The sequence below is a fragment of the Taudactylus pleione genome, unplaced genomic scaffold (genome assembly GCF_031769625.1).
Source record: "Taudactylus pleione unplaced genomic scaffold, aTauple2 ptg000809l, whole genome shotgun sequence".
Lineage (NCBI taxonomy): Eukaryota > Metazoa > Chordata > Amphibia > Anura > Myobatrachidae > Taudactylus > Taudactylus pleione.
The window spans coordinates 86351-109072 of NW_028285211.1; the positions used below are offsets into that span (position 1 = coordinate 86351).

At 44.3% G+C, this 22722-nt stretch overlaps 1 protein-coding gene across 2 annotated transcripts; it reads right to left on the minus strand.

Annotated features, from left to right (window-relative positions):
* Positions 1–2135: 2135 nt before the first annotated feature.
* Positions 2136–22367, minus strand: SPINT2 (serine peptidase inhibitor, Kunitz type 2). Of its 2 annotated transcripts, XM_088458108.1 has the most exons (7): positions 22145–22367; positions 21595–22028; positions 13173–13343; positions 8758–8820; positions 8486–8647; positions 5075–5149; positions 2136–4404 (listed from the first exon to the last, which is right to left on the minus strand). In XM_088458108.1, the coding sequence occupies exons 2-7, from the start codon at positions 21938–21940 to the stop codon at positions 4235–4237; spliced, it is 987 nt and encodes a 328-aa protein (XP_088314234.1). In that variant the 5' UTR covers positions 21941–22028; positions 22145–22367; the 3' UTR covers positions 2136–4234. The 2 variants fall into 2 exon arrangements, with proteins under 2 accessions (XP_088314234.1, XP_088314233.1); XM_088458107.1 differs by having other exon boundaries at positions 21595–22367.
* Between the last annotated feature and the right edge of the window lie 355 nt (positions 22368–22722).

Here is a 22722-nt window from a genome sequence, read left to right on the forward strand (position 1 = left end):
AACACCTCCCAATATAAATATATATATATATTTATATTTCAGGGTGAGCAGTCCAGAAATCTTTCCCATATAGTGACATAGCGTAAGATGTGGAAAATGGCACTTGTATATGCTATATATTTCAAATGCTGTACATAAACACTTTGGTGTTTAAAAAAATCAGAGCTAGGACTACCTTTTTCCATATCTTACTGTCGTGTGTTTGTATGTATATATATATATATATATATATATATACACACACATACATATATATATATATACACATACATATACACACATATATACACACACACACACACACACACGTCAGGTTTCACACTTATGCACAATATCGCATCTCTTACACGATATAGGCAGGTAGCAACTCAGTTTTTCAAAATGAGCGTGACCTTTAGGATGCGTTGCAGCCAATAAGATCTGACTGTATCAGTCCTCATTCAAACATCAATGAGTCGCTAGACTTTAAATCAGCCATCTCCTGTTGTGCCAGCAGGTCACTGGTGAGGAATGGTGTTGTGCTGCTAGGATGACCCCCAATAGGTCCCACTAACAGAGCGGGGGCAAGCCTGTTGGACCAATAGCTGCCACCCCTTGCCATATTCAGTGGGGATGGCAGACTATTGACTCCCTCTTGCTTGCCCCAGACTCTGTGAAGCAGCCATGGCAAGGCTTTGTCCCTCCCCTTTGTACTCCTCACTTGCTCCCCAGTGGTGAATGTTCTCGGGCGCGCTGCCTGTTTCACTGTCGCAGTTGTGAAGAAGCAGCACCAGTCGGCTCACCTAAGTATAAAAGCAACTTCCAGGACCAGGGGGACATCTTAAATCTGTCATGGACTTAAAAGTGCGAGGTGTGTAGTACCCTCATGTGCACATACTTCAGCAAGCTTTTATACTTGTATCCACCACACACACACCACGTCAGTGGCGGAATGCTGGCATTCCGACTGATGCCCTTCAGAACTGCTGTGATATGCAGTTTCACAACAGCCGTGTGTGTGGGTTCTAACTAGGGGGTCTAGTTACTAAGCAGTGTTAGGAGACAGTGAAAAGTTATAAGGTGCCAGCCAATCAGCTCCTAACTGTCATTTTTCAAACACAGTCTGTTAGATGGCAGGTAGGAGCTGAGTGAAAAGTGATAAGGTGCCAGCCACTCTGTCTCCTAACACTGCTTAGTAAATAGACCCCTAGGACTGTTACAGTAAATCCACTAATAAAGTGACTTCTCCATTTCAATGTGGCATTACATGTATCTCAGACACCATAATGTGTATTAGGGGTACTGCAATGTGACTTAAAATGTGTATCAGGGACACTACATGTGACATAATGTGTATCGGGGACACAATGACTAGACATAATGTGTATCAGGGACATTACAATGTGCCATAGTGTGTTCAGTGGGGATGGGAGACTATTCCCCTTGCTTGCCCCAGACACTGAAGCAGCCAAGGCAAGGCCGCTGTGTCCCTCCCCTTTGTACTCCTCACCTACTCCCCAGTGAATGTTCTTCGTCATTTCTCGTAAATTGTTTTACATTATGATGGGACCCTGAAACTGTGAAATAAGACCTCAAATTTTATAAATGATGGGTCCCTGGGACTCGCATACTGTGCTGTAATTTTCATGTCCGTGCAATCATTGTACTGTATAGATAATGTATGTGTGTACTTAAATAAAAAAAATTATTCAGTGCTCAATAATATAACAGGTGGTGCATACTTCATATAAGTGATGAGGGGACAGAGATTTAGGTGGTTGACGGTAGGCAGTAGCTATGCCATCCATGGTGTTAGCCACGCCCCACAGTACAGACCACACCCTCACATCCAAATTCACACCCTTTGCGGTATCACACAATAGGCCCTTCATAAATGTCAGCTCCAGCCCCATCTGGACCTTAATCTGGCACTGTACGTCATACTGATTGAAGCTACAATATATTGCAGTTTCTTTCACATCGTAGAAGACATAATGGCTGTTTGAACATTACACCTCATGCCATCATCCTCCTGTCATAGCTTTATAGCCTACATCCATCCCGCCAATGCACTTCACTTCGCTGCAAGAGCAGTTCACACTGGGCACAAACATAACAGCAATGTTTCTCAGAGTTCAGAAAAAAAATAAAACAGCTTCAAAAGACCAAAGATTTTATTTAAAGCTCATTACAAAATAATGTTAAAGGAAAAACAAAACAAAAAAACTGATTGATGGAAAAAAATAAAATTATATAAGTATATATAGTATAACAAAACATTTTTAGAAGTCTGACTAAATTGCATAATGTAAATATGTGCTGTGTACAACACATCCCAGTACACAGGAGGAGGATGAGGAGGATGAGGAGGAGTGCTGCGTGGTTTATTAAGTGTCCTACATGAGAATGTGCATGAAGCAGAGACACTGAGCGCTGTCAGGTTCACACATTTTATTCATATAAACATCTCAATATTGTACAGATAACGGATTAGTGCACAAGCCGATGCCCAGGAAGCAGGAATAGTTTGTGGAAGATTATATAACTAACTCACCAATGTATAAATTGTACAGGTCCCCTGATTAATCCTATGTAGAGTCTAAAATCACATGAATGTACACCCTCACAACAAGATATACAGATCAACTCATGAACAGCTCTTACACACCTGTTCATGAGAAATAGGGGTATAAAAGCAAAATAACCCCCCCCCTCTCACACACAGTAAAAATGCAGACATGGTATAGAGCAGTGGTTCTCAAACTCGGTCCTCAGGACCCCACACAGTTCACATTTTGCAGGTCACCCAGCAGGAGCACAGGTGTAGTCATTACTCACTGACACATTTTAAAAAAATCTACAGGTGGAGATAATTATTTCACTTGTGATTCTGTGAGGAGACCTGGAAAACATGCACTGTTTGGGGTCCTGAGGACAGAGTTTGAGAACCTGTGCTATAGAGAAAGAAATAAATGAATGCAACTTCCAGCTGCCCATCAGAGACCACTTGGTCCAAAAATGTACAGCCTCACGTGTGTGTGCCTTACCAGCCGTTCATTGCAACGTCCAATGGGGTGATACCACGGACCACGTGGTGATGTTACATGAAGCATGTAACCATAAATCACGTTGTCGTACGATGGATCGAGTAGTGTACAATGATGTAATATATCGTTAAGTCGCATCACACCATTGTTCAGGTGTGTACCCAGCTTTAGGGAAGGGGAGATTCTGAACGGAATATATTACAGGGGAGATGTACTAAGCTTTGGAGAGAGATAAAGTACCAACCAATCAGCTCCTGTCATTATACAGGCTGTGTTTGAAAAATGACAGTAAGGAGCTTATTGGTTGGTACTTTACCTCCCCCCAAAGTCTGAATTTAACGACCTCAGAATTACCCCAATGTGACTCAAGCTCAGTTGTAGTCCATGCAAGACCCTGCCTGCTGGTGTAACGATAAGAGGATACCACATCCCCCAGAATATTGCCCATACATGTGCACACACTAAGTCACGGGACATCAGTCACCATAATAAAACAAACATTTTCACAACTTCCCTGAGTGCGATTCTTTCCCCCCATAAATTAGAAGTCCCAGACCATGCCATTCCCATGAGACCCTGCAGATTAATAACGCCTTCCATTCATTCCATCACTGATGCCCTAGACCAGCAGTGGGTAATAAGCAGCCCTCCAGCTCTTGTTGTCAAATAGCAAAACTGTGGCAGGGCATGCTGGCACGTGTAGTGCTACAACAGCTGGGGGAGCAGCTTATTGCCCACCCCTACCTTAGACTCATGAGGGCCCCTTACACTATTCTGACCTCCCACAGCAATCCGGTACCACAATTAAAGTCGTTTGTGTGTTGGGGGGAAAATCCATAGAAACAAACAAAAAAAAAAAAACCCACTTATGTCACACAAACTAAATAGGGCATAGTTTAGTTTAATATACTTACAAATTAAAAATCACACTAAAAACTTTTTGCTAGTATTAGGCTTAAAAAGAAAAACAAAAAACATGGATGAACAAAAATGTTCCTACTCAATAAAAACAGAAGAGTTTGCCAGGGGAAATGAGCCCATAATCTGCTGCTTGTTATGTAAAATAAAGACTTCTGGTTTCACTGTAAAACCCTTTGAATGTAATATTTTAATGGAAGCTATGCTGTCTATGCTATACAGGATAGGTACAGTAACAGTGTGCTAGGATTTCTGTTATAGGCTTTGGTATAATATGGAGTGTGACCACGTTACAGAGTGTAGGCGCTGTTCACCAGGCACTCTTTGTCATCAATCGGGTTCCACATGGCTCGGAAGCTGGCGTTCTGCTGGTTCTTCTTCGCCACCTTCACAAAGAACATGATCATGGCACCAAGCAGGGCGGCGGCCAGTATGGCAAGGAGGATGGGCAGCACCACAGCTAGGGAGGGAATGTACAGTGGTTAGGAGACCAGCAAACTCCATCTTACAATTTACGTTTCTACGAATCGGCATTGTAAGAAGTCTTAGAAAGGTGATAAGTTACTATAGGGGTAGAATAGAAAAATATTACATATCCAGATTTTTACTCAGATTACAGGAAGCAGTTTGGACAACTCCTTCTATACTGCATTCTGCGTGTTAAAGGGCCTAAACCAAAAATTCAATCTCCATATTGTAGTCAACACTTCCAGTAGTCACAGTAATAGTCATCTAATAGACTTCTTAGCCCCTTTTGCTTATGGGGTACTGGCAGCTGTGCCTTTGGCCTTTATACCAGTGTGAGGAAGAGAAGGGTTTCTCAGCCTGTGGTTCATGTGCCCCCAGAGGCTCTGCAGACAGACTGAAGGGGCACTTCCACATATTAAATTATAGATTACTGTATTCGGAAATAAAACCAATTCAAAACAAATAGTACTTGGTAAACGATTCTGTGCCCTCCACAGACACCCCCTCTGTATATGAAGGTCTTCCACTCTTTCTCCACCTCTACAAAAATCCATTACACAAAGAGAGAACTCATCCCTGCATGTATACAATCCAGGGAAACAGGCATTCAATAAGTTATACCTAGTCATTTTTGTGACATTACTGTATTATATAAAACTCACCAGCTATTGGGCGATGTAGGACACTGTTATCTATAGAGCCGTCATCATCGTGATCATCATAATCATCATGCGGTACTGAAATACACAAGGAAGGGAAACGTTAATCGGGGTTATGCAATTAGTCGCTAGTGCAAATATTTAGTCAATATAGTTTGTGGCACTTTTATCCTAGTTAATCATTCTGCAGTCATAGTATCTGACAGCAATCTACGGTCCGTCAGCAAACCGGTCACATGAGCGTTCAGGTCATGTCTGTTAGAGAGCACAGGTCATACAGAAATATAAAGTTGCCCATCCACTAGATGATTAAAATGAGTGGTTGAACGATAACGATATCGTAATCGTTTGCAAACATGTCTAAAACGACCAGCGATGTGCGCTCCCGCTGGTTGTTTAGACATCCATCACCGGCAAACATGCTGGACAACCTGACGATAACATCAGGTTGAGCATGTTAGGGGATGATTGATGTGCCTACACTGAATGACTGCCCGTTCAGTGCAGGCTCATCATAGACTGACAAACGACTGCACGATTACAATATCATAATCGTGCAGTCATTTTCATGTCTTCTAGTGGATGGGCACCTTAATACTACCGGAACAGCCCAAACCTAACTGCCACATATACTTATTACACAACATTACTGAGAAGAATCCTTGTGCCCCTCCATCTCTTGCCCAGAACTACCTGCTAAAAAGTGCTTTACACATGTAATGAAGGTGTTGGCGACACCAGTCGTGTGCATGCGTGTGCGTATATATATATATATATATATATATATATATATATATATATATATATATATATATATATATATATATACACACATATACATACATACACACATATACATACACACACATATATACATATATATACATACACATATACACACACACTAATGTACCCAAAGGTGGTAATTTAATAATACGAAGTCAGAAGGGGGAATCATAGGAGCAGTAGTCACAAAATCTGCCTAGACCTGCATCCAAACATTGACGCTGGGACAAGCCTAAAGTAGGTGCAAAAACCACTGTCAGAAGTTCTGCATTTAGGTCAATTAGCAGAAACATGAACACCTAATCTAACAAGGCAAAGAGGAGTAGGATAGATCCTATGCACCACATAATAGTGAACTTGAATGGTCTTAATAGGTGCTATTTAGAGTCTTTGCACTAAATAAAAAAAAAAAAAAAAAAAAAAAATGCACCTTCAACAATCACCTGCAATAAAAAAAAAACCACCTGGGGCATACTTGGGGGACCCCCTGGAGTCTATTTCGCTAGTGTTTAACTTTGGCCCCCAACTTTGGTATTTTCCCCCCCAAAACAAAAGTGCTTTTTTATGGGGTGTTCTAAAGTATTTTTTAAGGTTTTTTTTTACGCAGTTTACCTTTGGGGACTGTCCCAAGGCTGCAGGCAGGGGTGTTGCCACAACTTTGCACCACAAAACCCCAATTCTGCACTCTCGCCAGCTTTCATAGGCAAATCTTTTCTGCTGGTTACACGGCGCAGACTTTTCGCACCGGCGGAAAGTCTTTGCAATTGAATTGAAAGTTTCCGCCTGGCGAAATTACGTCATCGGCGAAACCTGTCCGTCGATCGCGGATTTTCACCTGCAATGGAATACGGGTCAAAATAGGATAGGCTATGGCAGGGTGCCTCTGCACATCAAATGGGGATTGGCTGCTGCCACCCAGTGGTCACAGTAAGTAATAGTGTTGTAAAGTAAAGCAGTTCCCACGCCAACTGCCTGTAAATAGTGATCCCAATGCACTCCTGCAAATATTTGTACAAACAATGAGTTCCGACATCATCAATTAAGAGTTCAAAAAGAAAATGTCTGCAAGTTATTATATATCAGAGACAGTCTCGGACATCAGTCATCTCTACAAAGTCATGATTACAGATGAAGGTGGAGCATTCTCACAAGGTGTTTGAGGTGCATCGATTTGGCTACAATGATTGATCCTGCAAATTCTGAAGCTGCATACACACGTAAAGATTTTCTGTCCAACCATCCAACTAGTTGATTGGTTGGAATGAAAATCTGGTAACATATGGGAGAAACTGATGATCAGCAATTTGCTCCTAAATGCGAGAAAACAGATGAAAATGGACAGGAAAGTTTGTTAAATGTTTGATCTAAACAATTTGTTCAAACAGTTTTTGACCATTTTCCGGCGTTTGGGAGCAAATTGCTGATTGTCATTTACTTTCATACCTTACCAGATTTTCATTCCAACCAATCAACTAGTTGGATGGTTGGACAGAATCTTTAAGTTTGCATGCACCATAAGGATATAAGTTCTGAGTAAAGTGCCGGAATGAAAAGAAAAAACACGTGAGCAAAATGTTACACACCGGATGCTGTTAGACAGTAAATACCCTCAGGAAAAGTCCAATATACATTTGGAACAAACAAGATTCATGGCGAACATTTTTGAATTAATGAATTGAATAAAAAATAAAAAATAAAAAAAAGTCAAATTTTTCTGTTACTGAAACAGAATAAAGAATCATTTATAGGGACTTCTGCAATTTAGGGAAATATAACAGAGTAAACATGATTAAATACAGTTGAAGCTCAGATTGCATCTGTCTCTTTTATATATAAGATTGGCTTGGATCAGATCTTACAAACACATTGGAATCTATTGGGCACAACATCCATGCAGAGTCGCCAGATGCCAGTCGGAGTTGTGCCCCTTCCAAAGACAAAGGGACAATGACATGGAGCAGGATATTATGGTAGACACTAAAAGCTATCCGGCACACATCTATTGGGTACAAGGGAAAAACTTGCCGATGACCGTTATGTGCTGTTCTGGAAGGGAGGATGATATCATTAAGTTGACAATAACAATGTCGACATTCATAATGCCGACACCACAATGTCAGTTATGTCACCATTGTTAAAATGCCGAATTGTGAAATGCTGACACATTAGGATTAGGGCCAGGGTACTCACGGGAATGCCGCTCCATCACATGACTCTGTGGGAACAGATATTCAGATGATCACTGGGACCCAGAAGACGCCATTGCAGCTGCCAAGAGCAATGAAGTCCCCACTGGACCACCAGAGACAATTTCATCAGTGTCTACAGGATGTATGTCAATATCGGCATTGTGACCACGTCGACATATCATACCACTCCCCTGGAAGGTCACAACATGGCAATCACATAGCGTGGACTCTTCCCGCCCTACCCCCCATGAATAGCAAACCTCCAAATTTTACACTTTTGGAGGCTTGGACTATTCAATCTTCTAACTTTGCAGGAGGGAAAAAAAGTTTTAGGGTAGCACTGTGACAGGGGGGCAATATTTACTTCTTACACGTGAAAGTCTAATAATAGAACTAGTTTGTAGAAGAAAGACGGCCAGCCAGAGACTAAGCGACTCACCCACACACTTGTTCAGACAGTCCTGCTCAGTCATGTAGTTGTTTTTATTGCCTTCACAGCCGCCATAGATAAAACTGCGGCAAGACGTGGATTCTGCATCGAAGTACCATCTAGGGAAAGCGGCTCGGCAACGGCCAACCAGCTTAGGATCTGTGCAAAAGCCTAAAACAAAAGTAAATACTCATAAATTACTAATCCAAAAAATATGCCTTAACAATAAAATATATTAAAATGTCTTCTACAGCTGGGAAAAAGGAATGTCATGTACTGACCTGAACGAGAACTGGCGGCCACCAAGGGTTTGTAAGGCGATTCAATGTTATTGGTCTCCACCACTTGAGATGGACAGAAAGAGAAAGGAAAAAAAGAAGTGTCAGTGAACGGCGCATAGGAATAGGCAGGAGCATGTGATTAATTACAATTGAAACTCAGATTATAGGAATCCAATCTCGTTTTAAATAAGAGACTGGCGCAAACAAAAAAATGGATACTATGGGCTGGTAAAGAACAGTAGGGCAATCACTATAGGGGTCTTTTCAAAATGATCCCAATGGTTGCTGAGCTTGTGTTCTTGTGACATTAGCTACTTAGACATATCTCTACCACACCATTTGTAAAGCACCATAGGACGCCACAGCACTGGACAATAAGAATAGTGAATTATAAAAAAAAATAAAAAAAATCATACAGACTACTCATTTATAAACATACAGTTTCTGCATTGGGATAAACACTGGAGGGAGACTTACCGAATGGTGGGGCAGCATTAAGTGCAGTTGTTTTTGCACAGGTGTGTAAGAACCACTATTTATGAGAATACAGTGTCTACAGATCACCCAGTGTAACGACAGACAGCACTCCTATGACTATGGTCTTACTTCATAAATTACTGCTGTATGGATGAGGTTGGCCCCAAACGAGTACTTCTGTATTCAGCTGGGAACCCCCGTTGTGTCACAGGGGTATCCTCCTGATAGGCAGGCCTAACATCTTGTATGGTATAAAACAGAATGCAGTCAGGAAGCAGACAGGAGGGGGGGGGGGGACGGAGGTTAGGCAACCCTCCGGGAGACTTAGGTTCCAGCCGCAGGGAAGGGGGGTTAGCTTTTGGCACTTAGTGGGGGGGGGGGGGGGGGGTTAGGCACCACTAAAGGAGGGTTAGGGGGTAGAATAGGGTTACGGTGCGTACACACTGGGCAATAAAGTGGACGACTGAACGATAACGATATCGTTCAGTCGTCCACTTTATCGTCCATTTTTAACACCAAATAGATGAACGATGACGACGACGCGCGTTCCCGCGGGTCGTTCATCATCATCGTCGTTCATCGGGCTGACATGCAGGCCAACCTGACTATATCGTTAATGATAAGGTTCAGCGGCTGTGCTCAATGTCATGAACGACATTGAGCACTGCCTGCCGGGGACAACATTACACGATATCGCTCAGGGAGCATATCGTGTAGTGTGTACCCACCTTTAGTTTTGCTTCCCTTTTAAGCTTCGGGATCTTCACCCCTGCTGGGCTTCCACTGTCGGGATTAGAATCGGCGGTATTACATACTGATTCCGGTACCCACCCTGTAAAATCAGTCTCCATGAATAAGACTATATTCTTGGGATTTAGACATACTTTTTTTTGTTTAGCAGTTCTAAATATGTGAAAGTAACCATGGGACAAAATGATGGAAAAGGCATTATCACCTATGTTTTTTTCCCTCCTTCCCTATGGAATGGCTGTAAAATAATAATTATAAAAAAAGCTGTCTAATTGCTTTTTTCCTTTCCAGACATAACATTTGATTGGGTAAATTAACAATTTAGCGACTATAGTTCAGCAGCGCGAATCCATGAAATCGGGCCAGGCCAGGGATGTAAACCAAATCCTATCACGGAAGTGTTATACAGAGGAAAAAATAAAAAATGGCAAAGAGTTGTTGTCCCACATAGAAATAAAATTATTATATTTTCTAAGCTGTACTAGGAAAAAAAAAAAAAAAAAAAGGGGTTCAAGTCTGGTTGTTATGAGTGACAGATATTTTTGCACAATTATCTGTGCAGCAGTTTTCATGAATGTGTCCCCAATGTCAGCCTGTGGCATTCTGGGAAGAGAGAGCCGGCTTATTTTATATCAGTCGAGACGTCTGATCTACATATGATGAAATAAATCGTATCTCTCTCTTCATCCATCAAGTAGAACAGAATGGGTAAGGATTTTCCCCATTTACTTTGTTGGTGGTTAACAATTTAGCCATTCTGGCACTATGGTGTCAATCCTTTGAGTGTATACCTTCAGCACTGTATCCATTTTGGAGAGGCAAATTTTGTTTCCTCTTTTAAGCTTAAGAGGGCGGGGGAGGGCAGATAGGGCTGGGAGTTTACAGATAAAAATGCAAGAGGAAAGCATTTTTTGGTAAGCTTGAGACCATAGGCTAATTAGTGCCTGGTGCTTGGCGAGAGGGGCAGGCATTGGTAATGTGGGACAATGAAGTAGCAGGTCAACTATAATATTGATTCAATTTAGCTGACCACTAGGAAAATACTACATCTCCAGGCAGATGTGTGCAGGGCTGTAATCCTTGTGTTCACTTTCAGAGCATGTGCAGAACTAAGTCAAACAAAAGACATGTTAAGCAAACTGCCATAGCAGTAATCACTATGGGATGCGGTCAGAATGCCACACACTGGGATTCCGGTAGTCAAAATACCGACGCCAGAATGCCAACACTTGTCAGAAAACCGGCGCCGGCATCTCGACCGCCGGAATCCCGAAGGCAAGTACGGGGATTAGGGTTAGCAGGGCCGAAACTAGGATATGTCACCCGATGCAAGGCAGCAATTTTGCGCCTCCTCCCTTCCTGTACCTGAAGTTTGTCCTTGCTCATCCATAAGGCAGTGCACTACTCAGACGTCCCTGGTATAGTGACTTACATTATTCCACACACCATAATGCCCATTACACATTATGCCACACACTGTAATGCCTATTACCAAAGTGCCACTTACATATTTGCCCGACACCATTTTATACCCCACAGTAAGGCTTCTAATTATTTTAAAATTACCTGCTCGTTGTCAGGGGTTACATGCTCGTTGCCATGGGGTTTCACGGGAGAAGATGCAGCTTTCAGCATCTTCTCCCATTAGCACCAGCGTTCCCGGCACTGGGAACGCTGGCGCTAACGGGAGAAGGTGCTGAAAGCTGCATCTGCCGGGAACGCTGTGTGCATTGCGCTGGCTTAACAGTCACTAGAGGTCCAGTAGGACCTCTAGCATCTGTCTCCTCCTAGGCGGCGGCCATTTTTGGATGGCTGTATTCAGCAGAGTCCGCATGGAATTTGCTGAAAACGGTCATCCAAAAATGGCCGCCGCCAAGGAGGAGACAGACACTAGAGGGCCAGTAAGGACCTCTAGCATTTGTCTCCTCTTTGGCGGCAGCCATTTTTGGATGGCCGTTTTCTGAGTCTGCAGCCCCCAGGCCACCTAGAGTCTGCTTTTTTTACCCCCTGCAATCCGGCACCCGGTTCACGTGCACCTCTAGCCCCATAGTTGCGGCCCTGGGGTTAGGCTGCAGGGGTGGTGACGTTAGGTTTAGGCACCAGGTAGGGAGGGTTAGGCTTACTTACCTGGGTGCATCGGCATGCTAACCTGGTCGGGATTCTGACCACCTGCATCCCGTACCAAACCCATCACTACACCAGCCACACTGTGTTCATATTGAATGCAATGTGTGCAGTAACTGGGTTCCCAGAACTGAATGACGCATGTACTGGGGGTAGTCATGTTGTTTCTACTCTAGTAGAAGATGAGGCTGCTGCACCTGCTCTATCTACCTGCGCAGTCTAGAAGAGGGAATTCAGGCTTATTGGTGTCTGTTTTCATGCACGTTATCAGCTGAGAAGTGGTAGACAAATGACATGCTCACTACACAGTACATTCTGCCTGCAATGGTCACTACACAGTACGTTCTGCCTGCAATGGTCACTACACAGTACGTTCTGCCTGCAATGGTCAATACACAGTACGTTCTGCCTGCAATGGTCAATACACAGTACGTTCTGCCTGCAATGGTCAATACACAGTACGTTCTGCCTGCAATGGTCAATACACAGTACGTTCTGCCTGCAGACTCCAGATGACTTGGACATTACTGGATAATTACTAAATGCAGTTTTTGCAAGTTATTGGGAATAATGCACTGCTTAGTGTAAAGTGCATTGTTGATTTAGACTATCACTTGTTGGTTGGCTTTTAGGCTAACAATTGTATATGAATGAAAAATAAAAAAAGTTTAAGTTTCCCATACTGGTGGTGATATTTAAAGTAATTTTCACAGACATTTAGAACATCTAAATAATGAATAACATGTATCAAATGGAAAACCTGTATTCATAGCGCAACACCAAAACATTGCTTAAAAGATCGTCGAAGATCGGAAATTACAAAAACACAGCTTTGTGCAAAAATATTTGATGAAGTCCACTCAGGGACAAAGGACAATCCCATAGTGTGGGTCCCCCAATGACAACAAGCAGAGAAACACGACACAGAATGGACTGTGAAAGTCCCATCCACCCTCATTAATGCTCTATGGTCTCTCTACATTATTTGTGAATGTGTACTAGAATACAGGCAACATCATGTCACATAGATGAACCAGCAAGTAAACATGCCACATGGGTCTCACCTTTTACCCCACCACATTTCTTCATGCACTCCTCCTCTCCAATATGGTTGTTCAGGTTTACAGGGCAACCGCCATAGGTGAAGTTCTTACAGGTCTCGGTCTTGGCATCATACCACCATCTTATAAATAAGGCTTTGCACTTTCCAGTTTCAGCTTCCGACAGGCAGAAATCTGGAGTGGAAGAGAAAGAAGAGTCTGATCACAACACATTTTAGATATAAAAGAATGAGTGGATAAGTGAAAAAATAAAGCATATACATGGGGAGGGGGTTAAAGCAAACATTGAGAATTATACAAGTGAGCGGCACACAGGAGACAAGGATAGTGCAGGATGAGAACAAAGAAGGTAGTGGGCCCGGCCTGCGAGCTACAGTCTAGCAAGGTGGGGGTATAGCAGAGAGGTGAAGTGGAAAGAGATCAGGAGGGAGGACAGAAGTGTTCATTCTAGCACTCCACACCTGTCACAACCTGTGCAGTTCCCCTTTCCTGTCGCTCTCTGCTCTGGTGATTCAAGCACACTCATCTGTATACCAGAAGTTTGTTGCATCAGCTGAATGTGCTAGAAGCACCAGAGCAGAGAGCGACACCCCAGGAAGGAAAGAGAAACTGCACAGGTTGTGATGGGTGCAAGGCACTAGAATGAACACTAGAGGGTGCAAGTTCAGAATGTTAGGAGGGCTGGTGGTCTTTAATGAACAGGTGCTTTTTCAGGACACGTGAATATGTGCTGTTAGACAGTCTGATGGGATGCGTTCCAGAAGTGGGGACCACAACACAATAAGTCTTGGATACAGGAGTGGGAGACGGACAATCAGAGGAGAAGCAGACAGAGGGCGTGTGGACTGAGAGGAGGTCAGAGATGGGGAGGAGCAATCGAAACCTCTGAAAGTGAGAAGCTTAAAATGGATTCTGTAGGGGGAAGAGAGTCAGAAGGAATTGATGGTCAAATCAGAGCAACAAAATTGAAAGAGGAGACGAGCATTGAGCAATTAAGAGTGGAGAGTAGAATAACAGGGATTAGGAGTTTGGAGTAGTCAACGGTGGGAGACGACAATGGCATCTTCCAGTGTGAGGAGTGGTCTGACCCTGGAGATGTTGAGGAGGTAAAAGCAGCAGGATTTTGAGATAGCATGAATGTGTGGCTAAATGAAAGAGGGAAGAGTCCAGGATGACACAGGATGCAGATGAGGGACAGGAAAGAGGATTAGGTACACAGATAGTACCCTCAAGGAGGAAGGGAGCGCAATAATCTCAGTCTTAGGAGCCGATTCAATTACCCATGACTGCAAGAAGGAATAACTTCCTGCAGCTTCGCAGGATATATCTCAGAAGCACTAGAGGGGTACGGACCACACCAGGTGACAGCATCCGATGGGGTTGACCCCCAAATAGCAGAGCTGCTCCGCTATTCTGGTGTAACCCAGCAATGGACGATGCAGAGTGCTGGGTAGACCCTCAGCATGACGAGAACAGAGAAGGGGGGGGGGGACACGACGCGCATGACATGCAGTCATTACCCCAAAAAGACATACACCCATGGGGAGGGGGAATGAGGCCTCGCTCCCTTATGCGCACTGGGTGACACCAACCCTATTGAAGCAGATTTCTGCTCACATTCTATTGGCTCGATTCAATTCAACGCGAATTGAACAGCGCTGGGAATGAGCTCCCGGAGCTATTCAATTTAGCGCACTGCTAAGCCCGGCTAAGGATTTCTTCTTGCATCCCTCCTGGGGTGCGATCAGAAATCCGACAAAAGTATAGGCGCGATGCTGTTTTCTGCCCTTAGTGCGGCGGAAACAGCACCGCGACAGGAAGTTTAGTCGGAGAATGCCCGTTCTCGCAACTAAACACCCTGTTTAAGGTGAGGGAGAACGGGCGTTCCCTGACCTAACAGCACTCAGAATTGGATAGCTCCAGGAGCTCCTTCCCGGCGCTATTCAATTTGCGTTCAATTGAATCAAGCCCTATGAATGTGGGAGCACAGATCAGCTTACTGTAGTTATGCTAATGAGACAGTGGGCAGCTCACATTAACTGAATTGCTCCCTTAGACATATTGGGCGGAATTCAAATGTTTCCTGCCCCCATCGCGCCCGACGGAGCTATTCAATTGTTGCTCCTGTCAGGCGCTCCATTTCAGCTCGCAGCCCCAGGGGGGCAAGAGCTGAAATGTGCAAAAAGTGACATGTTTGGGCGCCCAAACATCACTTTTCACGGTCGCGCCCAGCACTTTGGTCGGTGGTAGCTACCTTACGCGGCTAAACCCAATTGAATTGCGGCCCGCGATCTCCTGTCACTTTAGGCGGGAGATCCGGACAGCGTAAACAATTGAATCCCGCCTTTTAGGTTTAAGAAAGCGCTAAGGCATCCAGCAAGAGAGGTCAGTGAAGGATAACTGCTTAACAATGGAAGTAGAACATTAAAGAAATGGAATAAACATAATCCTAACCAGAGAAGACTGCATTAATAAAAGGAATGTAGCAAGACTAGAGAGACCATATTATTGAATTATACTGTCTGGACAGGTTTACATTGGAACACTGATCGCTGGAGTGTTACACTACTGCATTTATTAAGCTGATGAGGGCAAGAGATTAATGATACATAGGTCACGATTCTATTCTATGCGATGTGAATAGCACCGGGAGTGAGCTCCCGGAGCTATTCAATACGCCGCTCTGCCAAGTCCGACTAGGATTTCTTCTTGCATCCCCCTGGGGATGAGAGCAGAAATCCGACAAAAGTCCCGGCGCGAGGCTGTTTTCTGCCCTTAGCACCGGGAAAACAGCATCGCGCCGGGAAGTTAGGTCGGGGAATGCCCGTTAGTGTGCCTTAAACAGGGTGTTTAGTCGTGACAAACGGGCATTCTCCGACTAAACACCGCGCACAATTGAATAGCTCCGGGAGCTATCTCCCGGCGCTATTCACATCACATAGAACAGAATCGTGCCCATAGAATATAGATGGTTAAGAGCTCTCTGATTAGGGTGCAGGTAGAATATATAAAATGTGTCCCATATATAAAAAACCTGGTCACTCCACTTGGTTCTCAAACCATTACCCCTCAATGTCATCAGGGACCTTTTCATGTGCTGGCTGGTAAAGCTGACCAGGCTTTATAGTAAAAAAACTAACTCCTATAGTTTTCACTATAAAACCTGGTCAGCTTTACCAGCCAGCACACCTTGAAAATGACTACTTTACTGGTTGAAACGCGTTGGTGTTGTATCCCAGGTTGCTGCCATTCAGATCCTTAACTGGTGGAGAGGTATTGCTTAATAGGGGGAGCATAATTAACCCCTATATGCTTAAGATTGTGCCTTTCATGAAAAGGTCCCTGATGACATTGAGGGGTTATGGTGTGAGAACCAAGTGGAGTGACCAGGTTTTTATATTGCGTAGAAGAATCGTGATTGGAATATAAACGGCAATTGGACTGCAAAGACTATTGAAATATAAGACTTTTCCATATATATGGGACACATTTTATATATTCTACCTGCAACCCAACCAGAGCGCTCTTAACCATCTATATTCTATGTATCTATTTTCTTGTGATTGGTGAACATCACGCAGGTTATTAACAGCCAGGTGTAGTGTGGATCGCAAGTATTCACTGTTTTTTATTAAGAGATTAATGATGCCTATGACAACGTTCTAAGTCACAGTTTAGCAAGTATTAAATGCAGATGTAATGGAAATAACCTAGATAACCACTTCTAGTTGCATGCACACGATACACTGCTTGCAGAGGCTGGAATGTGTACTGTATTGTAGAGTCTGGTGAAATTGCAGAAGGAAGTAAAACAAGACAAACAGACCACAGGGACAGTTTCCAAATAATCACATGTAAACAGGCTTAACAGGTTTTACCTCTGCACTGAATAGATGACTATAGTCAAGAAGGGATGGGCTACTAAGGGAATTTGTATCTGGGTCAACTTGGACTGAATGTTCAGCTAAGAACTGACAGCAAGTGGTAAAGCCAGGCGAGATAATGGTTTCCAAGAACCTCCTTCCTGTCCCAGCTATTAGAATTGTGGGTCTGCCTTTCTTCAACGGCATCTTATATTTAAAATTCATTGGTCTGTTTGTCTGCCTGTCCAGTTATACATTCGGCCACCCTTGCACAGATTGGGAGGAAACCAACGCGAGGTGGTCCAGTTGGATCCTGACCAGGTTTTTGGTGTGTTAGGGGTCCCAGTCTGACCTCATGGCGGAGTGCGCCAGCAGAACTTTGACCCAGGGAGCCTGTCCTCAGCCTTCCACTGGAAGGATTTGGAGGACATCACATAATAAAAATAACTTAAAGATTTAAACCCAGGCAACGCCAGATACTCTAGCTAGTGAACACTAACAGAGGGAATGGGAGCAATTATGCTTGTAATATCTGGGTGAAACAATCAAAATATGTATGGGGAGGCCTGGTGGCCTTTATCAGAAATTCCAAATAAACCCAGCTTGATACTCAATTGCTATATTGTACTGTGAGAAGAGAATAGATGAGAATGAAACACTATGGGCACGATTCAATTGAACAGCACCAAGAAGGAGCTGCCGGAGCTAATCAATTCAGCGCGCTGTTATGTCGGAGAATGCTTGTTCTCGCACCTTAAACATGGTGTTTAGTCGCGACAATGGGCATTTTCCGACTAATACTGCCTGGCGCAATGCTGTTTCCGCCGCACTATGGGCAGAAAACAGCATCGCACCAAGAGTTTTATCGGATTGCTACTTAAATCCTTAAAATCGGGCTTAACAGCGTACTGAATTGAATAACTCCAGGAGCTCATTCCCAGCGCTATTCAATTCGCATTGAATGGAATCGAGCCCCATGGTAGGTAGACAAGAAAAGCCAGCTGATCATAGGGCCTACACACTGATAGTGACAAGGTGATCTAATGCAATTCCCCAACATTAAAAAGAGTGCCTTTCAGCTAACAGACTAAGGTTAATGGCAAGAACTGCAGGCAACATTCACAACATTTAATGCCTGTTGCATGCAGGCAAACAAAACCAAACAACTGACACACCGACCATGCACAAATCTGCGTATGCATGGACCAGACAACCTAAAGGCACAATACAAGTCAGGTGCACAGGTGTTCATTTTATATATCATAATACACATTCGAACTTCCCTCCAATAATCATATTGTTACAGTCAACTTAATTTCTTAACGATATGGGGACAGGTCAACAGTGATCCGCTTCAGACTTTTTTTGGAGGCCCAGAGTATTTAGAACCCCTCCTTTACTTGGCACAGTGTAAAGCTAGGTACACATTGGACGATGTGTACCTGGACGATATCATATCGTACCACGGGTACACATTAGAGCGATGTTATGAACGACCATTCATTCCGTCCTTCATTAACATGAATTGGGCCGCTTGCGATATCATCAGGTTTGATGTGCAGCACATCAAACCTGAAGACGTATGCGATCACGTGGGAGCGCGCATATTGTGCATAGACACTGCACGACATGTCGTTACAATTTGGCCAAATCGTAGCTACATCACTCCAGTGTGCACCTAGCATAAGGGAGTCCCACGTAGAAATTCATAATTACATTTAAGAGTTGCAAAATCCTGTTTAACTGTTCAAAGAGGACATTAGACTTTAAAAAGACTGCCTGATTCTGCAAGGATCGTAATTGCAAAGTTGCAGTTGCGATCATTGCAGATATGGTAATGCAGCAGGAGGCATCAAGCCTCTTGTGCACTACTCATCAGAGCTGCGTTGTCCAATGCAGCATCGGATAATATGCGTACCATCGGACGGCTGCAGTGACCCATGGAGTCCCGCAGCTAGCCGCCGCAGTTTAGAGGAAGAGGCCAGGAAATCTCCATCACCCGGCGGAGATCCTGACTTCTTCCCTCCCCCACAAAGGCACGCCTCCGTTTTGGGAAACAGAGGGCATCGCCGCCCACAAACGGCAGCAGACTGTCAATCACTGACAGTCTGCTGCCAGTTTACGTGCAAGGTCGCAGAACAGGTCTGGCGCCTGCGCAGATTCCCGAACATCTGGAATCTTCGTTCAGCAGTATACGATAGTTGAATTAGGCCCTGTGATAATTAGTATACAGTGGCAAACGCAGGATTTCTAGAGGGGGGTTTCCAAATGCTTGATATTAGAGAGAGTGTGGCCACTCCATGAAGAGGGTAAAATCAGCATTTAACCAGCTTTAATATACATCATACAAGGTGTATTATGTGTCGTAATTCTGACATGTACAGGACCAGTGATCACAGTAACCCATTAAGTGCGGCTGTAGGACCAACCTGCCTAAGATGAAGGTTTTTATTTAAGATGTGGGCACCATTCCAGAGTATTAGAGCAAGTCCGGGAGTCTGGGAGCAGCAGAATAACCTAGCACTGCCCTGGACATATATGTACATATTGGGCTCTATAGCAGCACATCCCTAACAGTGAATGTTTTCCAGATCTCCTAGTTGATGCACAGGTTATTTCTTACTAGCAGATACATGCTAAAAGATCCACAGGTGGTGATAACTTAATTTGTGATACTGAGATTAACATGCAGCACTTGGAAAATTATATTACATTACTATTTCTATTGTGGTCATGGTGTGGGATGGGGAGGGGGGTTTCCAGGCAGAAGGAAATCCCCCCCCCCACGTTTGACTGAGTATACAAAATTATAGTATTATTAGCAAGCCCAACCACATTATAATATTGACCGCAAGCATCTAGTCCTGGCCTTCTTCATACATGGGTAACACCACATGGTCTTTAAAACCTCTATGTTGTGCATTAATTTGCAACTCCTACAGGCTCATTAAGTTGTGTTAATTAGGCAGATATGACAGTATTTTGAAATGTGCATTTTAAATAAAAGGATGTGACTGAAGGCGCTTGAGGTGGCCAGATGAAGGGGGACTCGGCCAGGGAGGACAGAGGTGACCAGGAGATACTGGGGATAAAAGAGAAAGCTACAACCGAGAATGATCATATACAAAAAATTAACAGTCCCAAACCTAGTTTCGACCCTGTAATTAAGTGTAGCTGTGACAATAGGTGGAGGTACTGTAGGAGTTCCTGACAATAGGGCAACAACTGTAGACAGTAAAGTCTTTTTATAGAGAGGGTACATATCACTGATATTTGCTTGATACAAGTGTTTACACACCTTAAGACACTGAAATTAAATGTTTATACAATGTTCCACTTGCAACATAATACACAATTGCCAGAAGCTAAATTCTTACTAGTGATGAAAATATGACAAGACTTTACGTGCGATGCGCAGATATTCCTGTTGAATAACTGTCATTCTGCGCATTTCATAGGTGGGCTAGTGAATCTACTGAGCCCCAGGAGAAGATTAAGGAACTCTGGGCCTGATTCAGCAAGGGTCGTAGTTGCTTATACGCACGCAAATCAGCTGATTGTTGCGTACTGCGCATGCATCTCAGTGCGATTGCAAAGGATACACAGACACATGACAGAGTGATTGACAGGATGTTCCGTTTGTGGGTGGTGACGGGAGGTGGTCGGGCAAACACAGGCGTGCAGAAATTAGCCACTGCCATACCAGACGCAGCCTGAGGCCTCATAGCATGCGCTTAAGTAAGCAACTCCTGAGTGAGGCCTGTTCTGCCTTAACTGTGCGTATGGGTCCGATATTACAGATTGTTTAGCTATGTTGCCAAAGTATACGAATGTGAGTAAAGAGAAAGCTGCAATCGCAATGTGAATGCAATTATTTACATATTAGCAACTGCGTTGCGTGAGTATAAGCAGAATAGCGATCCTTGCTAAATCAGGCCATCTGACAGGATCTAGGGCTGTCAATACCATAGGATGGCCACCACAGAGCCTAGGAGAGAGCCAGACACAGAAGTCTTCCTTGGGAGGATAGAGAACAGGCAACCCACTGCAAATCCACGGTCAAATTGTACGGGCTGTACTCACGGAAGCGAGTCATGGCGACAATGGCCATGTTTGACGGCAGCCCAGATGCACATTAAAAAGTGCTTGCAGCCCCATAGGGCTCACAGCAAAATAAAGCAAATTTGGGCTCGGAGCTTGTAATGCTGTTGCAACGGTAACTCACACCCATCGCATGGGATAGGATTGACCCCTATGTGGTTAGTTCGGTATGTACATGGATCACACTTGTTCTTACCCCCACACACTGGAATTGCAGCATGTAGGTCCCACAAAACAAAATGGGACACTAGATAATTAAAAAAGGAAGACGATTGGACATGACAGAAAAAGCAATAATGGTCATATTGCTTACCTCTGAGGCCAAGTGGCACATATGACCCGAATTGGTACAAATCGCAGCATGTGCAGCCCACAATTGCTGTGATTCGCAATCATTTCAACCCACAACAAACAGCATATAAACGCCTGAACATTTTTAGACATGGGAACCTGATGCTTACCTTCCTGTTTGGGCTGGACACCGGCATCCACCTTCCTGAAGCTCCTGGTGCCCTCTTGCGGGATCAGTTCACACATGTTGAAGTCTTCTAGGGTGCACCTGAGCAGGTGGCACTTGCCCCCAGACACAATGGCCAGGTCACAGTTCTCACGGTGACAGCACAGGGACCAGCAATCCTCCTCCGCATCTTCGGAAGTCTCTAGCACCTTAACCCCGATCTGAGAAGGGTTCTCCAGGTCTGCCATGCCCATGCCTTCGGCTACCTCGAAGCCCTCACACGGCAGCTGCGTGTCTGCTAAGGCAAGGGGAAGCAGGAGGAGGAAGAAAGCGCGGAGGCCGGACTCCATGGCTGTGGTCTCCGCCTGGGCGTGTGACGTCACTCCCTGTGCCACTCAACCCCGAGACGCGCGCTCCCCTAGCCTTCCCGGTCTGCGACTGTTAAAACAGAAAAATACGAGTAACCTGTCGGTCCTACGAACCTCCTGTACTCCTCAAGGGGCCGCAGTTCCACCCGCTCTGTGTATGTGTGAGCGCCGCCCGGTTACGGTCACCTGAGCTGGGGTGGGGGGGTGTCTCTTCTGTCTGTGAGGCCCCTCAACGCCTCTGTCTTCTGCCTCGCGCTGGTCACGTTGTGTGTCTGCTCGCACCTGAGCTCGAGCTGCTGCCGTTGTGCCCTGTCTCCGCCCCTTGCCTGACGTCACCCACAGGACAGGTATCTCAGCGGCCAGGTGAGGAAGGCGGGGACGCCATCTTGTGTCTTCCTGTTTATCCCAGCCAGCCCAGCCTCCCTCCGTCCCCCTCCCCCTCTGGTTTCTGGTGTCAAGGAGCAGTTTCTGTGTCCCAGCATGATTGACATTAGCAATCAGTCACAGGGGTAGGCGAATATACCGTGTATGTATGGAGTTGTACATTGTATACACAAGGACCCCCTTCCATAGCGTAATCATTATACACACAGTGATTATGTATTGTAGCAGCAGGGCATAATAATGTACACACAAGGTAAACAGGTGACAACTTTATTACAGAATTATGTTATACTGTCTAATTACTCTTTACTATTTATCATATGAATATAGAGTAACATGGGTGGCATTTATAAACTCTGGTTGCACAGAAAAACTATTGG

Coding starts and splice junctions, on each gene's coding strand:
- SPINT2 (XM_088458108.1), bottom strand. CDS start 21,940: ATGGAGTCCGGCCTCCGCGCTTTCTTCCTCCTCCTGCTTCCCCTTGCC. Junction 8,648..8,757: donor GGCCGCCAGTTCTCGTTCAG/GTCAGTACATGA, acceptor CTTTTGTTTTAG/GCTTTTGCACAGATCCTAAG. Junction 5,150..8,485: donor CTGTCTGAACAAGTGTGTGG/GTGAGTCGCTTA, acceptor TGTGTATTTCAG/TACCGCATGATGATTATGAT.